At 50.4% G+C, this 16785-nt stretch overlaps 1 protein-coding gene across 3 annotated transcripts in view; it reads right to left on the reverse strand.

Annotated features, from left to right (window-relative positions):
• The window catches only part of WHRN (whirlin), an 88216-nt gene that overhangs the window by 17273 nt on the left and 54158 nt on the right, over positions 1 to 16785 (reverse strand). For all 3 annotated transcript variants that reach the window (XM_024762310.1, XM_024762309.1, XM_024762308.1), the window contains exons 4-7: positions 5262 to 5464; positions 4140 to 4176; positions 2755 to 2967; positions 1728 to 1937 (exon numbers count right to left, since the gene is read on the reverse strand). In XM_024762310.1, the coding sequence (XP_024618078.1) occupies positions 1728 to 1937; positions 2755 to 2967; positions 4140 to 4176; positions 5262 to 5464 (663 nt within the window). The remainder of the gene's footprint in view (positions 1 to 1727; positions 1938 to 2754; positions 2968 to 4139; positions 4177 to 5261; positions 5465 to 16785) is intronic.

Raw genomic sequence — 16785 nt, forward strand, 5'->3', positions numbered from 1 at the left:
CAGGGCAGGGTCAACTGCCACAGCTGGGGCTCGGATGGCCAGGCTCAGCGCTCCCCAGGTGCAGGAGAGACCCCCGGGCTGGGACAGGGTCATGGGAAGCCAGTGCTGAGTTGGGGCCAGGACCCCTGCCCAGAGCCCTTCCTGGGTATAACAGTTACCCTGAGGCGTCTTAGTGCCGCAGCCCGGCCTGCCATCAGGGCCTCGGGCTGCCGTGGCCAGGGCCACCCAGGGCCTCCGGTGATTTAACCTAAACCTCTTGCCTCCCAGGTTAGAACACACCCCATCCCACCCACTGGATTTCTCATCCCTGATTCTAAAAGGACCATCCCAGAATGAAAGTCGGCAATCCTCCAAGTTTTAGAGCAGTGACTGATGTGAAGCCAACACATGGACATCATCGCGCCAGTCTCTGTGGAGTTGGACCCAGAGAGAAATAAACCCTCGGGCCAGGGCCCCCGCGGCCTGAAACCAGCTCATCACCTGTGTGCTACATCAGAGCCAAACATGCAGCCCCAGGCAGGAGGCAGCCTCCTCCCTGCCCCAGAAGTGATCTGCTCATCCTGAAGCATGACATCGCCTCCACTGCAGCTGCGTCCAGACACAGGAGGAATATGTGGCAGCTTCCTGGTCGCCCCAGGAAGGACGAGGACTCTTGGGGGATGAAGGTGACTTGGGATGGTAGGGATAGGAGGTAGAGGAGTAGAAGTTTCCCCAGAAACTCAGATCCCCAGAGCTTAAAAAAAAAAAAAAAAAAAGCTATATTGGGAGCTGGAGTCCCCAAGGGAAAGGCACACATGCTCCAGGGCTGTCTCCTGGTGGCTGCAAGCTCACCTGTGCCCACTTACCACCTGTGTCTGCAGGTGGACGTCACTGCACTCTCAGAACTCCTGCTCCCCCAACAGGACAACGAACACAGTCTAACAGGCATTCCACCCGTAAGAGCTCCCAGTTCAGTGTCTGGGAGTAACGGTGTTTAAGGAACTCGACTTCCCCACTCCCTTTCCGCAGCAGAGAGGTGCTGAATGACCGACAGACAGGAAAGGAGAGGATGGGGCCAAGCCGGCTCTCCTGACCTCCAGCTCCGGCTCTCCCCAAGGCACGGACCTTAATAACTGGCTGTTCCCCATGATGGATAATAAGGCATTTCCTCTGCCCTTTCCTTGCAAAGGCCTCCCGGGGTTAATCTGCCTCTGAGCATGCTGGGGGCAGAGTCACACCATGAGATGGACCAGATGCTTTTCTAGGGGCTGGCGAGTCTGGGAGAAAGTCAGGCTGGGCTTTGGGGCTCCAGAGAATCAGGAGGGTGTGTCTCAGGGAAGATCCCAGTCACCACGCCCACGACCACGAACGCACTGTGTGGTCTCTCGTGGCATCCTCGCATGGATTGGCGTTATTTTTTCTATTTGTCCCCTGACCTGTGTTTTTCACCTTTCTCCCCGAGCCTGCACCCTATCCCCCAGACTCTGGACGCCTGAGGCAGGGCCACAGCTGCCTTGTTCACCGGTTGTGTCCTCGAGCCCATGCGTGGCGTGCAGCAGGCACCCAACCATTAGGAGGTTTTCACAGGTGAAAAGACTGAGGCTCGGAAAGGCAAGAGCTGGCAAGGGCTCGAATCCCAGCACAGACGCCCAGTGCCGGGATTCGAACCTGGATGGGTCTCACTCCAAAGCCGTTATCTTAACGGCCCTGCTGGCCAGCAAGCCAGGGACGGGGCAGGGGCAGCTCACCCTGGCTGAGCTGACAGTGGTGGAGGTGCCGTGGCTGCCCGTGGATGAGCCTGTGTCGCTGCAGGAGACCATGGAGTAGGTGTCCCCGGCCACAGGGCTGGGGGGCTGCCGTGCCTTCATTGACTCGATCTCCCGCCTCAGCACCAGGTGGTCGAAGCGGTCCAGGTCTTGGGGGGAGATGGTACCTCTCACCTCAGACAGGAGCAAGAACTGGAGGCAGGGACAAGGCGGGCACTCAGTGGGGAGCTCCACCAGCAGGTGGGACGGCCCACTGCCACCCCAAGTGACCCGCGTGCAAACCTGGCCACTGGCCTCCCCTCCTTCACCCTCGTGGCTCCCCACTGTGCTAGGAGAAAAGTCCAAGCACCTTCGCCTGGAGGCCGGGCCCAGCATCATCTGACCCCTGCCTCCATCTCACCACTTCCTCCCCAGCATCTCAGCCTGCACATATGGCTGCAAGTCCCTGAACAGGAAGCCCCTGGCTGTCCCTTCCCCCTCCTCTCCAAATTGCGTTTCCTCTGTTAAGTCTTCCCAAATGTAACCACTCCCAGTGGATTTAATCACATCTTCCTCCGTGCAGCTTTTGAACCTCAAACAGACTTCCACTAGAGCAGGGTTCTCAAAGAGGGCAGCACGGCACAGTCACTTGGGGGGCTCGTAAAAATTACTGGTGGCCGCCTCCCATCCACAGAGGTGTGCGGTCAGCCGGCCTGGGGTGGGGCTCAAGCATCGCTCTTTAAGAGCAGTCCAGACGACTCTGAATGTACACTCAGCGTGGCAAGCCGCTGCGTTAGGGCCCCAATCACAGGGGACCTGAACTGACAGTTTCCCCAGGAGTCTGCGGCCTCCCCCGGGGCGGGGTCTGTCTCGGTCACCAGCCTCCGCCTGGGGTTCAGTTTGGGCCTGACTCTTTGTGGGCTCTCATGAGAGGAGTGGGGGACAGAGGGCAGCAGGGAAGGATGCGGAGACCCTGAGAGCTGAAGCCAGGCGCCCCCAGCCCCGCCTCGCCCGGGGAGGCGCGGGTCACCTTGGCATGGGTGTTGAGCAGCTCAAACAGGGCCATGACGAGGGCGTCCACAGACACGCTGCCGCCGCGGTACTCCTCCAGGTAGTAGGCCATGGTGGCACGCTCCTGCGCGCTCAGCAGGTGCCGCGCCTGCGCCTCCAGCAGCACCCGCGTCTGGTTCCCCAGGCTGCTCAGGGTCACCTGGGAGCCGGCTGGCCCCTTGTAAAACCCCAGCTGAAAGACAGCAAGACAGAGGCCTGGGAATTCGGAGCTGCTCTGGAGGCAAACGGCCAGGCCCAGCCAGCGACCCCCCTGCCGAGGGATGGGGTGGGTCCCTCTGAGGTCTCGGCCCGCATGGGAAAGCTGCAGATGTTACCGCTCTGTTCCCAGAGCACGCGGCCTCGTGCAGTTGCAAAGTGCTTTCACGGCTCACGTAGCACGTTTACATGCGTTATCTCATCAGAGCCTCATGACCGTTCAGAGTCAAGCAGTATTATTATTTTGGTACCCATTTTACTCTCTAGGTTGAAATATCTTTCTTGCTATGGGGATAATAGTAATTTTATTTCCAAAACATAGCTCACATCTGCACCCACACACTCCACCCTTCCCGGCACTGCCTCTGCCACCGTCAGCTGTGTCTAAGACGCCATCCGGTCTCCCTCCTTGTCTTTTCTGCCTCTCTCTGTCACCTACACGGAGCTGCTGAGAGGACCTCATAAAAACACAGATCTCCTCACCTTGCTCCCCTGTTTAAGCCCTTCAGAGGCAACCTATCATTTTAGGTTAGCAGGCAAACCTCTGACACGACCCACTGAGTCCTGTGTGATCTGGCTCTCCCACCAACAAGCCAAGTGTGGCACCTGCCTCAGGGCTCTGGCACATGCTGTGCCCTCTGCCTACGTCATCCCTCTCCTGCTCCTGCCCAGACTTTGATCTCACTAACCTCCACTTCTCGTTCAGTTTACGGCCCAGACACCGTGTCACTACCTCAGAGAGCCTTTGCCCTCTCCCTCTGGCCTCTCCCCCAATCTAAACTAGGTATCTCTGTCATTCTCTCTCATCAGACACAGCACCTTTCCTGGATGGTACTGAAAGTCTTTTGTGATTAGAAACATGTGCAGTTTTGTTTTGTTTTGATGTGTGTCTCCTTCACTGGGGATAACCTCCACCAGGGTGGGCACCTGATCTGTTCTGTTCGTGCCGTTAACCCAGGTGTCCAGGGCGGTACCCAGAACCCGGTGGCACTCACAGACGTGTGTAGGATGGAGGATGGACAGTCAGCGGGCTGCCCAAATGAAATGAGATCGTGTCCGTGAGTCTCTCAGCCCACCCTGCCAGGCCCAGAGCTCCCCGCATGGGGAGCTGTGAAGAAGCTGAAGACACCCAGACAGAGAGCAGCCTACCTTGTTGGTCCCCTCTGCTGTGAGATCCCCAGGAAAGCTATGAAGAAAGAAAGCATGTTCAGCCTCATGTCTGAGCAGTTCAAACAGGCACGGGGAAGGGAACGGCTGCTTTGCTGCGGGGTGAGCAAAGCTTTGGGAGAACTCTGGCCTGCACTCGCCGGGGCCACTCAAGGGAGTATCAACCCCTGGACAGACGGGCAGCTTCTGTCCTCCTGACCAACCATGTGGATGGCATTTCTAAAACCATGCAAGGTGGTCTCCTGAGTTGTTTCCAACCCTACAGGGGCCAGGGAGGTAACAAGGAGAGGAGAGACGAAATGGCAACTGCCTCGTGGCCTCGGGGTCAGGCCAACGTTAGGGAGGGTGGGGATGAGGTCAACTGGAGATGCCGAAGTGCAAGGCGCAGGTGCAGCTTGGTTCCAGTCTATTTTCACAAAAAAACGGGGGCTCAAGCTGCCAGGATCCCTGATTTTCAAGAAGCAGCCAGAAATCCAGTTTTTTTCATGGGAAACCAGATGACCTTTCAAATGTTGGTAACTAATTTTTTTAGATTATAATACTGTGCGGGTGAAAGGAAGAGAGGAAGAAGGGAGAAAGAGACGCTCTGGGTGTGTTTGGCTTGGGGGCAACCAGCCAGTCTGAGACTTCTGACGGAGGCCCCAAGGTGACACTTTACATTACTAGCAGCTGCACAGCCACCTGGCAACTGCATCTCACTTTATGACTCCCAAGGCCCTTTCACCCAAGTGACGCATGGGATCCTCAACCACACAACCGGGATGGGGGCTGCGGTTATGATTCCCACTCCTCAGACAAAGCAACTGAGGGCCAAAACGTAAGTTATGTGATTTGCTGGGGGGGCAAATAAAGAACGGGAGAGCCAGATCCTGTGGCTCAGCTTTCCAAGGGAAACCAAGGCCAGGAGGGGACGAGGGATGTGCTCGAGGTCCTGCCCGGCAAACGGAAGGGACCCCGGGGCTGGGACCGCAGGCTCTGGGAATCAGCGCAGTCTTCAAAGGTCAGGGCATGGTGCGTGGCGAAGAGGTGGGAAGGGCTGTTACTGGCTTTCAGAAATGGCCCTGGGGTCCTGGGGCTCAGAGCGAGAGAGCAGGGCAGCCACACCCTATTGAGTTCGTGGCGGGGTCCCCGATCCGGGAACTGGCAATCCACTTGGTCTTGTCCACGGTGGTTCGGGCACGGGGCAGCCTCCCGACATCCTTCACCGTCAGGATGAGGTGCTGGGATGACTTGAGCAACCTGACCGCTTCGTCGTGCAGGATGTTGAGAAAGCTCTGCCCATTCACCTCCAGAATCTGGTCCCCAACCTGCCAAGACCACAACACAACACAGTCACCTGGGCTGTTTGCAGGACACCGAACATCAGGGCTTCAGAGCCCCGATCCCAATTCTCCTCCTGGGTAGCCTACCAAGGAGGTCACCGAGCCTCAGAGAGTCTATGCGGGTCACACAGCAGGAGGCTCGAAGAGGTTATGTGAATTCCTGAGGGTCACACAGCAAATCAATGGTAGAACCAACTATCCAATCCTGATCTTCAACTCATGTTCCTGTCACTGGAAAGGGCCACCTCCCCTCAACTTAGCAATGGCTTTGAGGGATGTGTCTATGAGATTCCCAAGGGTCCCCTGATCTAGAAAACAAAAGCCATTTCAGAGGCCTGGAGGTGGGTGGAATTGGGGGTAGGATGAGGTGTGAAGGCAGAGTTCCATTATTTTCCTTTCACACTTCTACATTGTTAAAATTTTTTTTACAAGCATTGTAAATTTTTTTACAAGCTTGTAAAATTTTTACAAGCATGCGTTCTTGTATTACCTTAAAGTGTAAACATCATTTTAAGTTACTCAAGAAAAAAGCAATAAATGAGAAAACTAGCCTTCCATTAAAGGAATAATATATTGCTTGGATTCTTATGACAAGAAGGCGGTTCGGGGGCTTCCCTGGTGGCGCAGTGGTTAAGAATCCGCCTGCCAATGCAGAGGACACGGGTTCAAGCCCCTGGTCTGGGAAGAGCCCACGTGCTGCGGAGCAAGTAAGCCCGTGTGCCACAACTACTGAGCCTGCACTATAGAGCCTGTGAGCCACAACTACTGAGCCCACGTGCCACAACTACGGAGCCCACGTGCCACAACTACTGAAGCCCGCGCACCTAGAGCCTGTGCTCTGCAACAAGAGAAGCCACTGCAATAAGCCCGCACGCAGCAATGAAGACCCAATGCAGCCAAAAATAAATAAAATAAAATAAATAAATTTTAAAAAAGAAGGCAGTTTTATTTTGTAATATAAGAACCTATTTTTTAATGAAAGGAGTAAAAACAGAGAGAAAACACTAGCCTTCCAATAAACATAAGTATGTGACAAAACCAGAAGAGGTTGGCTGGGAAACTGCTGCAGTGTGACCTGGGGCATGTCAGAAGGACGTGCAGCATGTTTAAACTCGGAGGTTCGGTGCTTTTCCTCTGTTCACCGATGGGTGACCAGAGGGGGCTGCCCAGGGTCAAAGCCCACCGTGGCCTTGAAGGGCAGCCCCATAATGCCAATTATTTTTTATTTTTTCTATGTGTTTATTTATTTATTTGGCTGAGCCGGGTCTTAATTGTGGCACACTGGATCTTCATTGCCGTGTGTGGGATCTTTTAGTTGTGGCAGGCAGGCTCCTTAGTTGAGGCTCACAGGCTCCTTAGTTGCGGCTCACCAGCTCCTTAGTTGCAGCGCGCATGTGGGATCTAGTTCCCTGACCAGGGATCAAACCCGGGCCCCCTGCATTGGGAGCGTGGAGTCTTAACCGCTGGACCACCAGGGAAGTCCCCATAATGCCAATTATTCCTGGCCGCTTTTCCTTCTCCCCCCGTCCCAGCCTGCTGATGGCACATGGTCACCCCCAGGGGCGTTTTCCAGCATTTTTCAAAGCAGAATTTGGAAAAGGTGAGCCAGTTGGGAATTTGGAAGAAAAAGAGAATAAGATGTGGTGATGAGGCTGAGAACTGAAACCCTGGTCCCCAGTTTCTCACCTTTTCTTTAAGTCCTCACCCGCTGTTGGGGAGTTTCCAGAACAGAAAGTGGTTAGAAATTCAGACTTTCCGACCCTTCTCTGCACCAGCGTTGATGTGCTCAGAGAAGGCCCACTGCATCTTTGCCTCCACAACCCCATTCAGCATTTCCTGCACACCTACTACGTGCCAGCCTCTGAGCTGGGGCACCACGCACAGCCAGACAGATCACATCCTGCTCTCAGGCTGCTCAGCGGGCTCCGTTTTGTGCTATAATTGGGTTTTCCCACCAGCCTCTCCACGCTATGTCCCCAAGGCCCGGCACACAGTGGGAATGCAATAAAAATTCATCAAATGAATGAAGAGTCAGACACCAGTCCCTCCATTCCTAGCTCCAGGACCATCTCTGCTGCAGTTCGGTGGGGACTAACACATGACACCAGCCTGGGGCCCCAAGTTTCAAACCACTTTTAACCAGATGCTGACTGTATGTCAAGAACCTTGTCTGTCCCTTTACATAGTTTTCCTTATTTAATATCTTCAGTATCCTGCCAAGTAGGTGTCATTGCTCTGCATCTCACCAGAGAGAAGACAGAGGCTCAGAGAGGTTAAGTAAATAGTTTGTGGTCACAGAGCTAGTGAAGAGGACAGCTAGGGTGTAAACCCAGGTCAGGTCCCAAGGCCCTAGTGCTTTCTACTACTGGGCTGCTGTCGGGCTTCAGATCCAGCATGTCCAAAGCCTGCCATTCCTCCCTAGCCCTGCCTGCAGCATCCAGCTCTGAAAACCCACCCCCATCATAAACTCTGCCTCTATTCCCTGAGTAGACTCTCCAGGAAGTCTCACCTTCCTCCTCTCCCATCGGTCCCCTAACCTGGGTCCCCACCTGCTCATACCTGAGCTCCTGAGCTGGCATCCTCCTCCGTGCATTAACTTCTAAACTGGCCTCAGACCTAGCGCGCGATTAATGTTTCTTCAACTTTTTGCTTTCAGGATATCCTTCCCGGCTTAAAAACCTCAACAACCCCTACAATCCAGGAGGCAGCGTAACGCTATGGTTAAGGGTTTCAAAGACCATCAGATTCACATCCAAATCCTGGCTCTGCTACTTTCATGCCACACGAGCTCAAGCAAATTCCCCAATGAGCTTTTGTCCCTTAGTTTCCTCTGGTGTAAAATGGGGACTCCTAGCCCAGGATTGCCCGCCAAATCTCTATAGTCATCAGCATGTGTTTCCCAACGCCACCAGCAATATCAACGCATTTTTTCTCTCTTTCTGCATCTTTGAGCTCCCTAGTTGAGAAACTGGGTCCCTGAGAACTTAAGCAACCCCAGATGGTTTCCTTGTAAAAGAGCTAGAGGTGAGACCCAACACCTGATTCGGGGCTTGGCACACAGCAAGTGCTCAATAAGTGCTTGTGCGCGGAGGTATGGATTTCGCCACTTCCCACTGTGCCTCTCTCCCAGCTGGTGTTCCCCGATGCTGAGAAGCAGAGCTGTGTCAAAGGAGAGCTTAGCAGGCAGGCATTCGGGCCTTACTGAGAGCGGACGGATGCTCTCAAGGCAAGGACGGCCCCCTCGGCCCACATCATCACAGTCTCCCTGAGTAGCGGCTCTACCTCTCCCCTCTGCCCCTGGTTGTCCCCCCACAGATCCGAGCTGGAGCCAGGCTGTACTTTTCATCTGCTGAAGTGCTCTGTTTCCTTAAGTATCCCTCTCAATAGCTTTGGCTTTTGTTAAGCTAAGGAAGTCAATTTTAGTCTTTCCCACACACTTTATTTCATCCCAGCAGTTTAATTAAAGGAAGTAACATCTGAGAGACCAGATAAGTGAGGGCATCCTTTCGTGAGCAAGCCTCTCCCTACACGTTCAGGCCTGGGGGAAGCAACTCAATTCTACAAGCACCTACCTGGCCCCTCACAGCGAGGCTGGAGAAGCAGGGAATGTCCCAAACATTGCATGGGACGTATGTTCACTAAAAAAAGTATTCGCTCTTCAGCTGGAACTCAGATTTAAATGGTGGCCTGTATTTTTATTCGCTAAATCTGGCCACACTGAGGTCGGGGTGTCAGTAGCCTCTGGGGGCAATGGTTCTTGGGGGTGTGTGTACCGATTTAGCGCTCTCGTTTCCAAACTTCAGTTACTCTCCCTTCCCTGAGCTGGGCACCTGCTATTTATGCAGTGCTGTGAATCACCAGCACACATTTACTGCAGCCCCCTCATAAACATTAACATCCATGAAATGTGCTAATCACATTTCCCCCCCAAAGACTGCTGAATGAATCCCTACCCGATCTGTGAGTCAGTGTGGGGTTCATGTGCGATCCACTTGGGGAACAGGTGTGAAGTAGGAGTCACACTCTGGAAACCCCAACTTAATGGGGGGGTGGTACGTGAGCCCGTCTTCCCCATCTCTTTCCATCCTCTCCTATCTTTCTTCTTCTTCAGAGCCTATTTTAAAACTGAAGCTCTAGACGGGGCTGTCTCCACGCAGCCCTCTGCAGCATCTGAGTTGGTCTGAGTGACTCCCATTTCTGTGTCCAGCTCTCTCTCTCATTCCCTCTACTTGTTGAAAAGCTTCCCGAGGTCCGGGAGCCCTGTCAGAACAGGCGTCTGCATGTTCACTGTCATTCAGAATTCACAAGCCACGTTCAAATAAATCCAGTGTCTCACGTGCTGCTCACAGCAGCCCCAGGCCAGCAGGCTGTGGAGTCCCGTCCCTACGGTCCAACAGAAAGATGCCCGTCGTTCTGAAGCCAGGCAGCCATGACACAGTGGCTGTGCGGTCCTGCACCGCTCCAGTACACTCCTCGGCTGTAAAAGGCACATGACACTGCCCGCCTTTTCCAGGTCTCTGAGAAGCAAGTGGGACCACTCAGCACAGAGCCTGACACTCGAGAGGCTTTCGAGAGATTTTCATTCACTTCCCTTCCAAATGGCGGGGACAGGTTGACATGTCAACTTGCTCAAGGTCATGGTCACACGTGGACGGTGAGCCAGCATTGGAGCCCAGCCTCTCCCCTATTCTCCCCCAACCCTGTGCCACCTTTATCCCACAGTGTCTGGCACGCAGAAGGCATTTAGTAAACGGGAAGGAACTGCAGAGACCCCTCCTCTCTACTGTCCCATGCTCACTTCCACTCACTTCCCCTTTTCCTTTGGTTTGTGCAACGTGAAGTCCAGGTGGAGTGTTTAAAGGTCTTCATCTGGCTCTTCTCCTAAAGCACTCCCCCCCCCACACACACACAAAAAATACCTAAGAGCTCTCCATGTTCATTCATTGAAATGTTACTCTCTCCTTCCCACGGTAGCCAGCTCTGAGTTAGATAACCGGGGCGGGGGAGGGGGAGGGGGAGGGCAGATTTAAGGCAAAAAGGAAAAAGGAAAACGTGGCTACTGTCAGGCCTCCCAAGGTCCCCTACATATGGGGAGACAGGCAGCACAGGGACGTGTCAGGGACCACAGAGCAAGGCAACAGCAAAGCCCAGACCCTGAGGCTGATTAACCAAGCAAACACCCACCAGCCCAGAGCTGTCAGGACATGACTCCCTGGAGAAGGGAGAGACAGGAGCAGAGTGTGCTGAGTGTCTAATATTTGCTCAGCTTTCCGACAGGCGCCGATGGGGAGGACGTAGAAGGATGAACAAATAAAGGAGGCTTTCTTTTATTTGTCACCACGGGCGTCCTATTCATCACCAGTGACGAAGGAGCAGAGGGTGGAGCGCGGGAGTGCCCTTCATTTTAAGGCAGAGGAAAGACTCCTCCAACATCCACAGCCATCGAGTGACAGGCTCGGGTTCGGGATGCTCCGAGGAGAGAGGAAAGGGACTTTAACGAGGACAGGACACTGATTTTCCCCTGAACTTGGCCAGCCAACCACCAGGAAACAGGAATTCACTCCCCCTGGGTCTGAGGCCCCTGGAGCAGTGGAAAGAGCTCAGCAGGCTTAGGAGTGAGCTGGCCTTGGTAATGATCCCCTCTTACTCCTTAAGAGACTTGCGGAAAATAATGTTACCACTCTAGGCCTTGCTTCCCTCAAAACGGGATAAGACCAGCATCTGCGAAGAGCGGTACACCAACTAAATGAGAAGCCATTCGCTGTGTGGTTACTGAGCACAGACCCAGGGGTCTTGCCCTCGGGATCTAATTCCAGGCTCTGCCACTTCCCAGCTTTGTGACCTCGGGTAATTTCGCTGCCCTCTCTGTGGCTCAGTTACCTTCTCTGGAAAATGGGAAAAGCATCAGTGCCTACCTCATAGGTCTGAGGATTAAATGAGTTAATACACTCTCCACTGTATCCCCAGCACCTAAAACAGCACCTGGCACATGGTAGGCGCTCAATGAATATTTATTGAATGAACACTTACGAAGCAGATAAAACAGTATCCAGCATACAGTAAGCCCTCAATAAATGTTAGCTGCGTTTTTGAACACCATGTTTACCCTTAAAGTGACCCTTGGTCACTCACCAACCAAATATTGCAATTCTGCCTCCTCTGAGTCTCTCAAAGCCATACCCTCCGCCTTTCCACCTTCCGTGTCAACACTCACACGTGACGGCCACACCCACGAGGCACATACTGTTATCCTCATCTTATAGATGAGGGGCTGAGGCCAGCAAGTGAAGTGACAAGAGCTGGGACTTGGCCTTCGTTCTGCCAGCCTGCCAAACCTCTGCTCGAACCAGTATTGGCTCCTCCTCGAGGAAAAACCAGCCTATCCTTCCTTCTCTGACATGACCTCTCAGGCCCGGGCATTCTGCCGTGCACACAGTAGGTGCTCTGTTCTTGCCTGCTGCAAGGAACAAACGAGCCCAAAGAACCCATGGAAGGATGGCAGCAGGGCTGAGCTCTCACATCAGAGGGAGGCAGGGGAGAAACCTGCCAACCACTCGACCCCTGTGCTGAGCTGGAAGGCAGGAATCCATCCTCTCTGGATGCGCACACCAGTGGGAGCCTCGCTGGGCCAGGGCCTCCTTCTTCACCACCTTCCCGAGACTTTACTGAAATGGATTTTGTAGCTTCAAATGAGGACTCCGCTGACTGTAGCATTACCACAACGAAAATTCAAATTCTATTGAAGAGTTTTATTGCAATTATGAATCTTTAATAGTCTTCCATGTCAGGTTTAAAACTTTAATGGGCTTGTTTTCTTTCTTTTTTTTTTGGTGAGCAATGCAGTTTTAATGAGATAACATTAGTTTCTTCCAACAGTTCAGAAGCCAGTAAACCTTGTCTGTATTTTTTTTTTAAAAGGTCAAGGTAAATGCTCAGAAGGTTCCTAGAACAAGCAAGCTGTGAGTGAGGGCTGGGTCTGGGTAAGCTCATCACACAACCCTCCCTGGTAAACCTTGCTCTCACAAGGGCAGAACCCACTCGGACATGCCACGGATGGAACTGGCGGACCTGGTGCATTCTGACTTCCTTCTGGTTCCTTCTTCTCACACTAACACGTCCACTGGCAGTCCTTGCTTACTCTATTCAGGACATGGGCAGCCCTCAAAGAAGGCCTGCTCTAACCCCCAGGTCATCAGTGGAAAAACTGAGGCCCAGAGAGGGGAAAGGACTTGTCCAAGGTCATACTCTGAGTCAATGGTGGAACGAGGGCAGAGAAGCCACTCCTGAGCTCTTCTCACAGGACAGTTTGGCTTTCAAGTAAACACATCAGAGCAATTACAACGGTCAAACCCAGGAGGAATAACAGCTATGGAACCCCTTGAGCACCTCACTCAGGCCAGTGGCCTCGTACAATTTGGCTCTACACTTAATAAGCACCACCTGAGGCATGGAATGGTCTAGCCTGTTCTATAGATGAGGGCAGTGAGGTTCAGAGAGGTGAAGTCACTTGCCCAAGGACACCCACCAGTCAAATAGCAGAGCAAGATATGAACCCAGCCCAACTGCTGTTCTGAGCTCCAGACTTGTATCAGCCTACTCAACATATCAACTCAGATGATACAAAGGCACTCTAAACCAGCACTGTCCGAAAGAACTTTCTGCAGTACCAGCCCCAAAGCTCTCATCATAGTTCGAGACCATGCTGGGCTGTAAGCACTGAGTTCAGGGCCAGAGTCCTGCACCCCCCTTGCATGGCACATGGGAGGCACCCCACCAATGCCTGAAAGAATCAGTAACTTGTGAATAAACAGTTAGATGAATGAATGAACAAATATACGAACAAGCAAGCTAGTCCCTTGCCCTTTCTGGTTTCTGTAGACAGGCAAGAGACATTTTCCATTTATGTAAAGGTCTAGTTTGACAAGGCCAGGGCACGTAGGGAGGCTGGGTACTTGCAGCCTGGCTCTGCACTGCAGCAGGGAAAAAAACATCCAATTTGTCAATCACAAGTAAGGGAAAGAGGTAAAAACACAAACCACAATTTAGTTTTGGCTGGAATTTCACTCTGGGAAATGGTGCGCATTTATCCAGCCCTTCATTTTGGAAGAGAGAAAACTGGGGTGAGGGGTAGAGAAAATATGTCATGGGTCTGAGGCCTCCTGGTAAGCTGGGGTAAAGCTGGCCTGGAACTAGCCCTCTCACGTGCTTTGTGCTGTTCCACAGACCTGTAAAAATCAGTGAGTTCTCAAGTTCAAGCCTTCATATACACCGAGTGACCAATCAGAAGAGGTAGAGTATATACTCTATGCTCTATACTCTTACATTTATAATGGTGACAGAAGAGAGAAAACAGGAATCAACTTAACAGGAAATGTGCCACACACATGTGAAGAAAACTTATAACACTCAAAATGGACTCAACAAATAGGAAAAGAAAAAAAAAGAGATGGCCTGTTGTTGGAAAGGATTCAGCATCATTAGGATGTTAATTCTCTCTCATTTGAATATTTAACATTATCCCCATAAGAACACAACCAAGCTTTTGTTAGATAAGCTGACATAAAAAGTTCATGTGAAAAAACAAAACCGCACATGGAGGAACCCAATCTGAAAAGGTTACATAGTGTATGATTCCAACCACGTGACATTCTGGAAAAGGCGAAACTATAGAGACAGTGAAAAGATCAGTGGTTTGCCGGGGGTTTGGGGAAGGAATGGGGGGATGAACAGGCAGAACACAGAGGGTTTTTAGGGCAGTGAAACTATTCCTATGATACTGTAATGGTGGATACATTTCAGTATACATTTGTTGAAACCCATAGAATGTACAATACCAAGAGTGAACCCTAATGTGAACTGGATTTTAGTTAACAATGATGTATCATAATGTGTCTCATCACTATAAAAAAAGTACCACACTAGTGAAAGGTGTTAATGATAAGGGAAATTGTGTGTGAAAAGGGCGGATGGAGAAGGGGTATATGAAAACTCTATACTCTCCGCTTAATTTTTTTTAATCAACCTAAAATTACTCTAAAAGTGAATCTGTTACTTTTTAATAATTTTTAATTAAAAAATCAAACTACGAGAACAGCTATGAAAACCCTGATACAGAATTGCTACAGGAGGAGGTACCAGATACTAAATCCTGCTCTAAAGCCTCTGCAATTAAACTGTGGGGGACTGACCCGTGAGCAGATGGACAGACAGGGAAACAGGCTAGAAATAGGCCAAAGGACACACAGGAATGTAGTACATGATAAAGGTGGCATCACAAATCATTGTGGTGAAGATGGGCTTTTAATACATAGCACTAGGATAACGATGTAGCCATTTGGAAACAGATAAAATTTGATCCATATCTTATTCTGCACACAAGAATAAATCAGATCTGCATGGAGTTGAGGGCCAGCGTGCTAATCAGAGCTTTAAAAAGAAAAATGTATTTACAAGTGTTAAAAGAAAAAGATAGATAAAATGCTCTATATCTAAGAAAGGTTTTCTAAAGAGACCTCAAATTCAACAGAAGAAAGAATTGGTAATTAAACTAAATGATAATTTAAAAAACTTGCACATTGGGAAAAAAAAAAACCTCTATAAGCAAAGTTGAAAGAAAATGACAACCAAGGAGAAAACATTTGTAATACATGTCACAGATAAAGGGCTAGTAAGCCTTAATATATAAAGAATTCTTAAATTTTAGGGGGAAAAGTCCAAAATCTTGACAACAGAAGGATAATAAAAGACACATCCAAGTTACAAGAAGACATAAAAATGGTCCATAAACATATTAAAAGATGTTCAATTTCACTCATAAGAAAATTACAAATTAAGCTACATCAAGATACCCTTTCTCACCTATCAGATAGGAAACAATTAAAAAATTGACAGCACCTGTCGGGCATGCTCAGACAAGGCTGATGGGAATTCAGGATGGAACAACTCTTATGGAGTGGGATGTTGCAATATTGACCAACTATATATGTATTTACCCTTTGACACAGAAATCCCAACTCTAGAAATTTACCCTGAAGATACACTTCCCAAAGTGACAAAATACATATACATGGAGTTACCCACTGCATCATTGTTTGTAACTGTAAAATACTGAAAACAATCTAAGCGCCCAGACAGAGGACAGCAGTTGAATAAAGTACAGCAAAGCCACACAGTGGAGTACTATGCAGGTGTGAAAAAGAACGACAAAGACTTCTGTGCAACGACATGCAGTGACTTCCAGGATGCTAAATTTTAAAAAATTAACTGAAAAAGAATATCTATCGCATACTACCTTTTATATAGGAAAGGCAAAAGAACATATACATGTATCTGCTTATTCTTGCACAAAGAAACAGAAATAAGCCAGAAATTAGCTTATTTAGTTGTCTTGCGAGGAGTGGTGGGGGTGGGAAGAAGGGATGTGGGGGAGAAGTAATACTCTGAGTACATTTTTTAGGTAGTTTTGATGTTTTTGTTATTCAAAAAGTAAAATTAAATCAATAAAGATGTGGGGAAACCCTACTGAATTCCAGCAGAAACAAATGAACCTATTTCAAATCAATAACAGAACTAAGGTGAAGGGGAAAAAAGAAATAACCCAAGTAACACAGTACTTTGACTATAAACACTCAGTTTACAGACAAAATGTACTGCAAACAAATCAGAAACACAACTTAGTGGGTTCGTTTTCCAGTGGTATGTATGTGGCAACTGCAAAACTACTTTTGTATCTTGTGCGACTGGGCAAATGAGAAATATAATGAACCATCTAGACAAGAACCAAGAACCTCCCTCAGGGCCAGCACTATGCTAGGTGTTGGGGATACAGTATGTACTGGACTGTATTAGTACCCTATAGCTGCTGTGACAAATTATCACAACCTTAGTGGCTTAAAAGGACATAAATTTATTATCTTACAGTTCTCAAGGTCAGAAATCCAGCATGGGTCTCACTGGACTAAGACTAAGGTGTCAGCAGGGCTGAGTTCCTTTCTGGAGGCTCTAAGACACAATCCATTGCCTTGCCTTTTCCAAGCTTCTAGAGGCCACCCACATTCCTTGGCTGCGGCCCCATTCCTCCATCCTCAAAGACAGCATCTTCGGGTTAAATCCTTCTCATACAGCCATCTTCCTTGTTCTCTCTTATTATTCTCTCCTCCACTTTTTTTTTTTTTTGGCGGTACGCGGGCCTCTCGCTGTTGTGGCCTCTCCCGTTGCGGAGCACAGGCTCCGGAGGCGCAGGCTCAGCGGCCATGGCTCAGGGGCCCAGCCGCTCCGCGGCATGTGGGATCTTCCCGGACCGGGGC

This window comes from Neophocaena asiaeorientalis, unplaced genomic scaffold (genome assembly GCF_003031525.2).
Source record: "Neophocaena asiaeorientalis asiaeorientalis breed wild unplaced genomic scaffold, Neophocaena_asiaeorientalis_V1.1 scaffold78, whole genome shotgun sequence".
NCBI classification, from domain to species: Eukaryota; Metazoa; Chordata; class Mammalia; order Artiodactyla; family Phocoenidae; genus Neophocaena; species Neophocaena asiaeorientalis.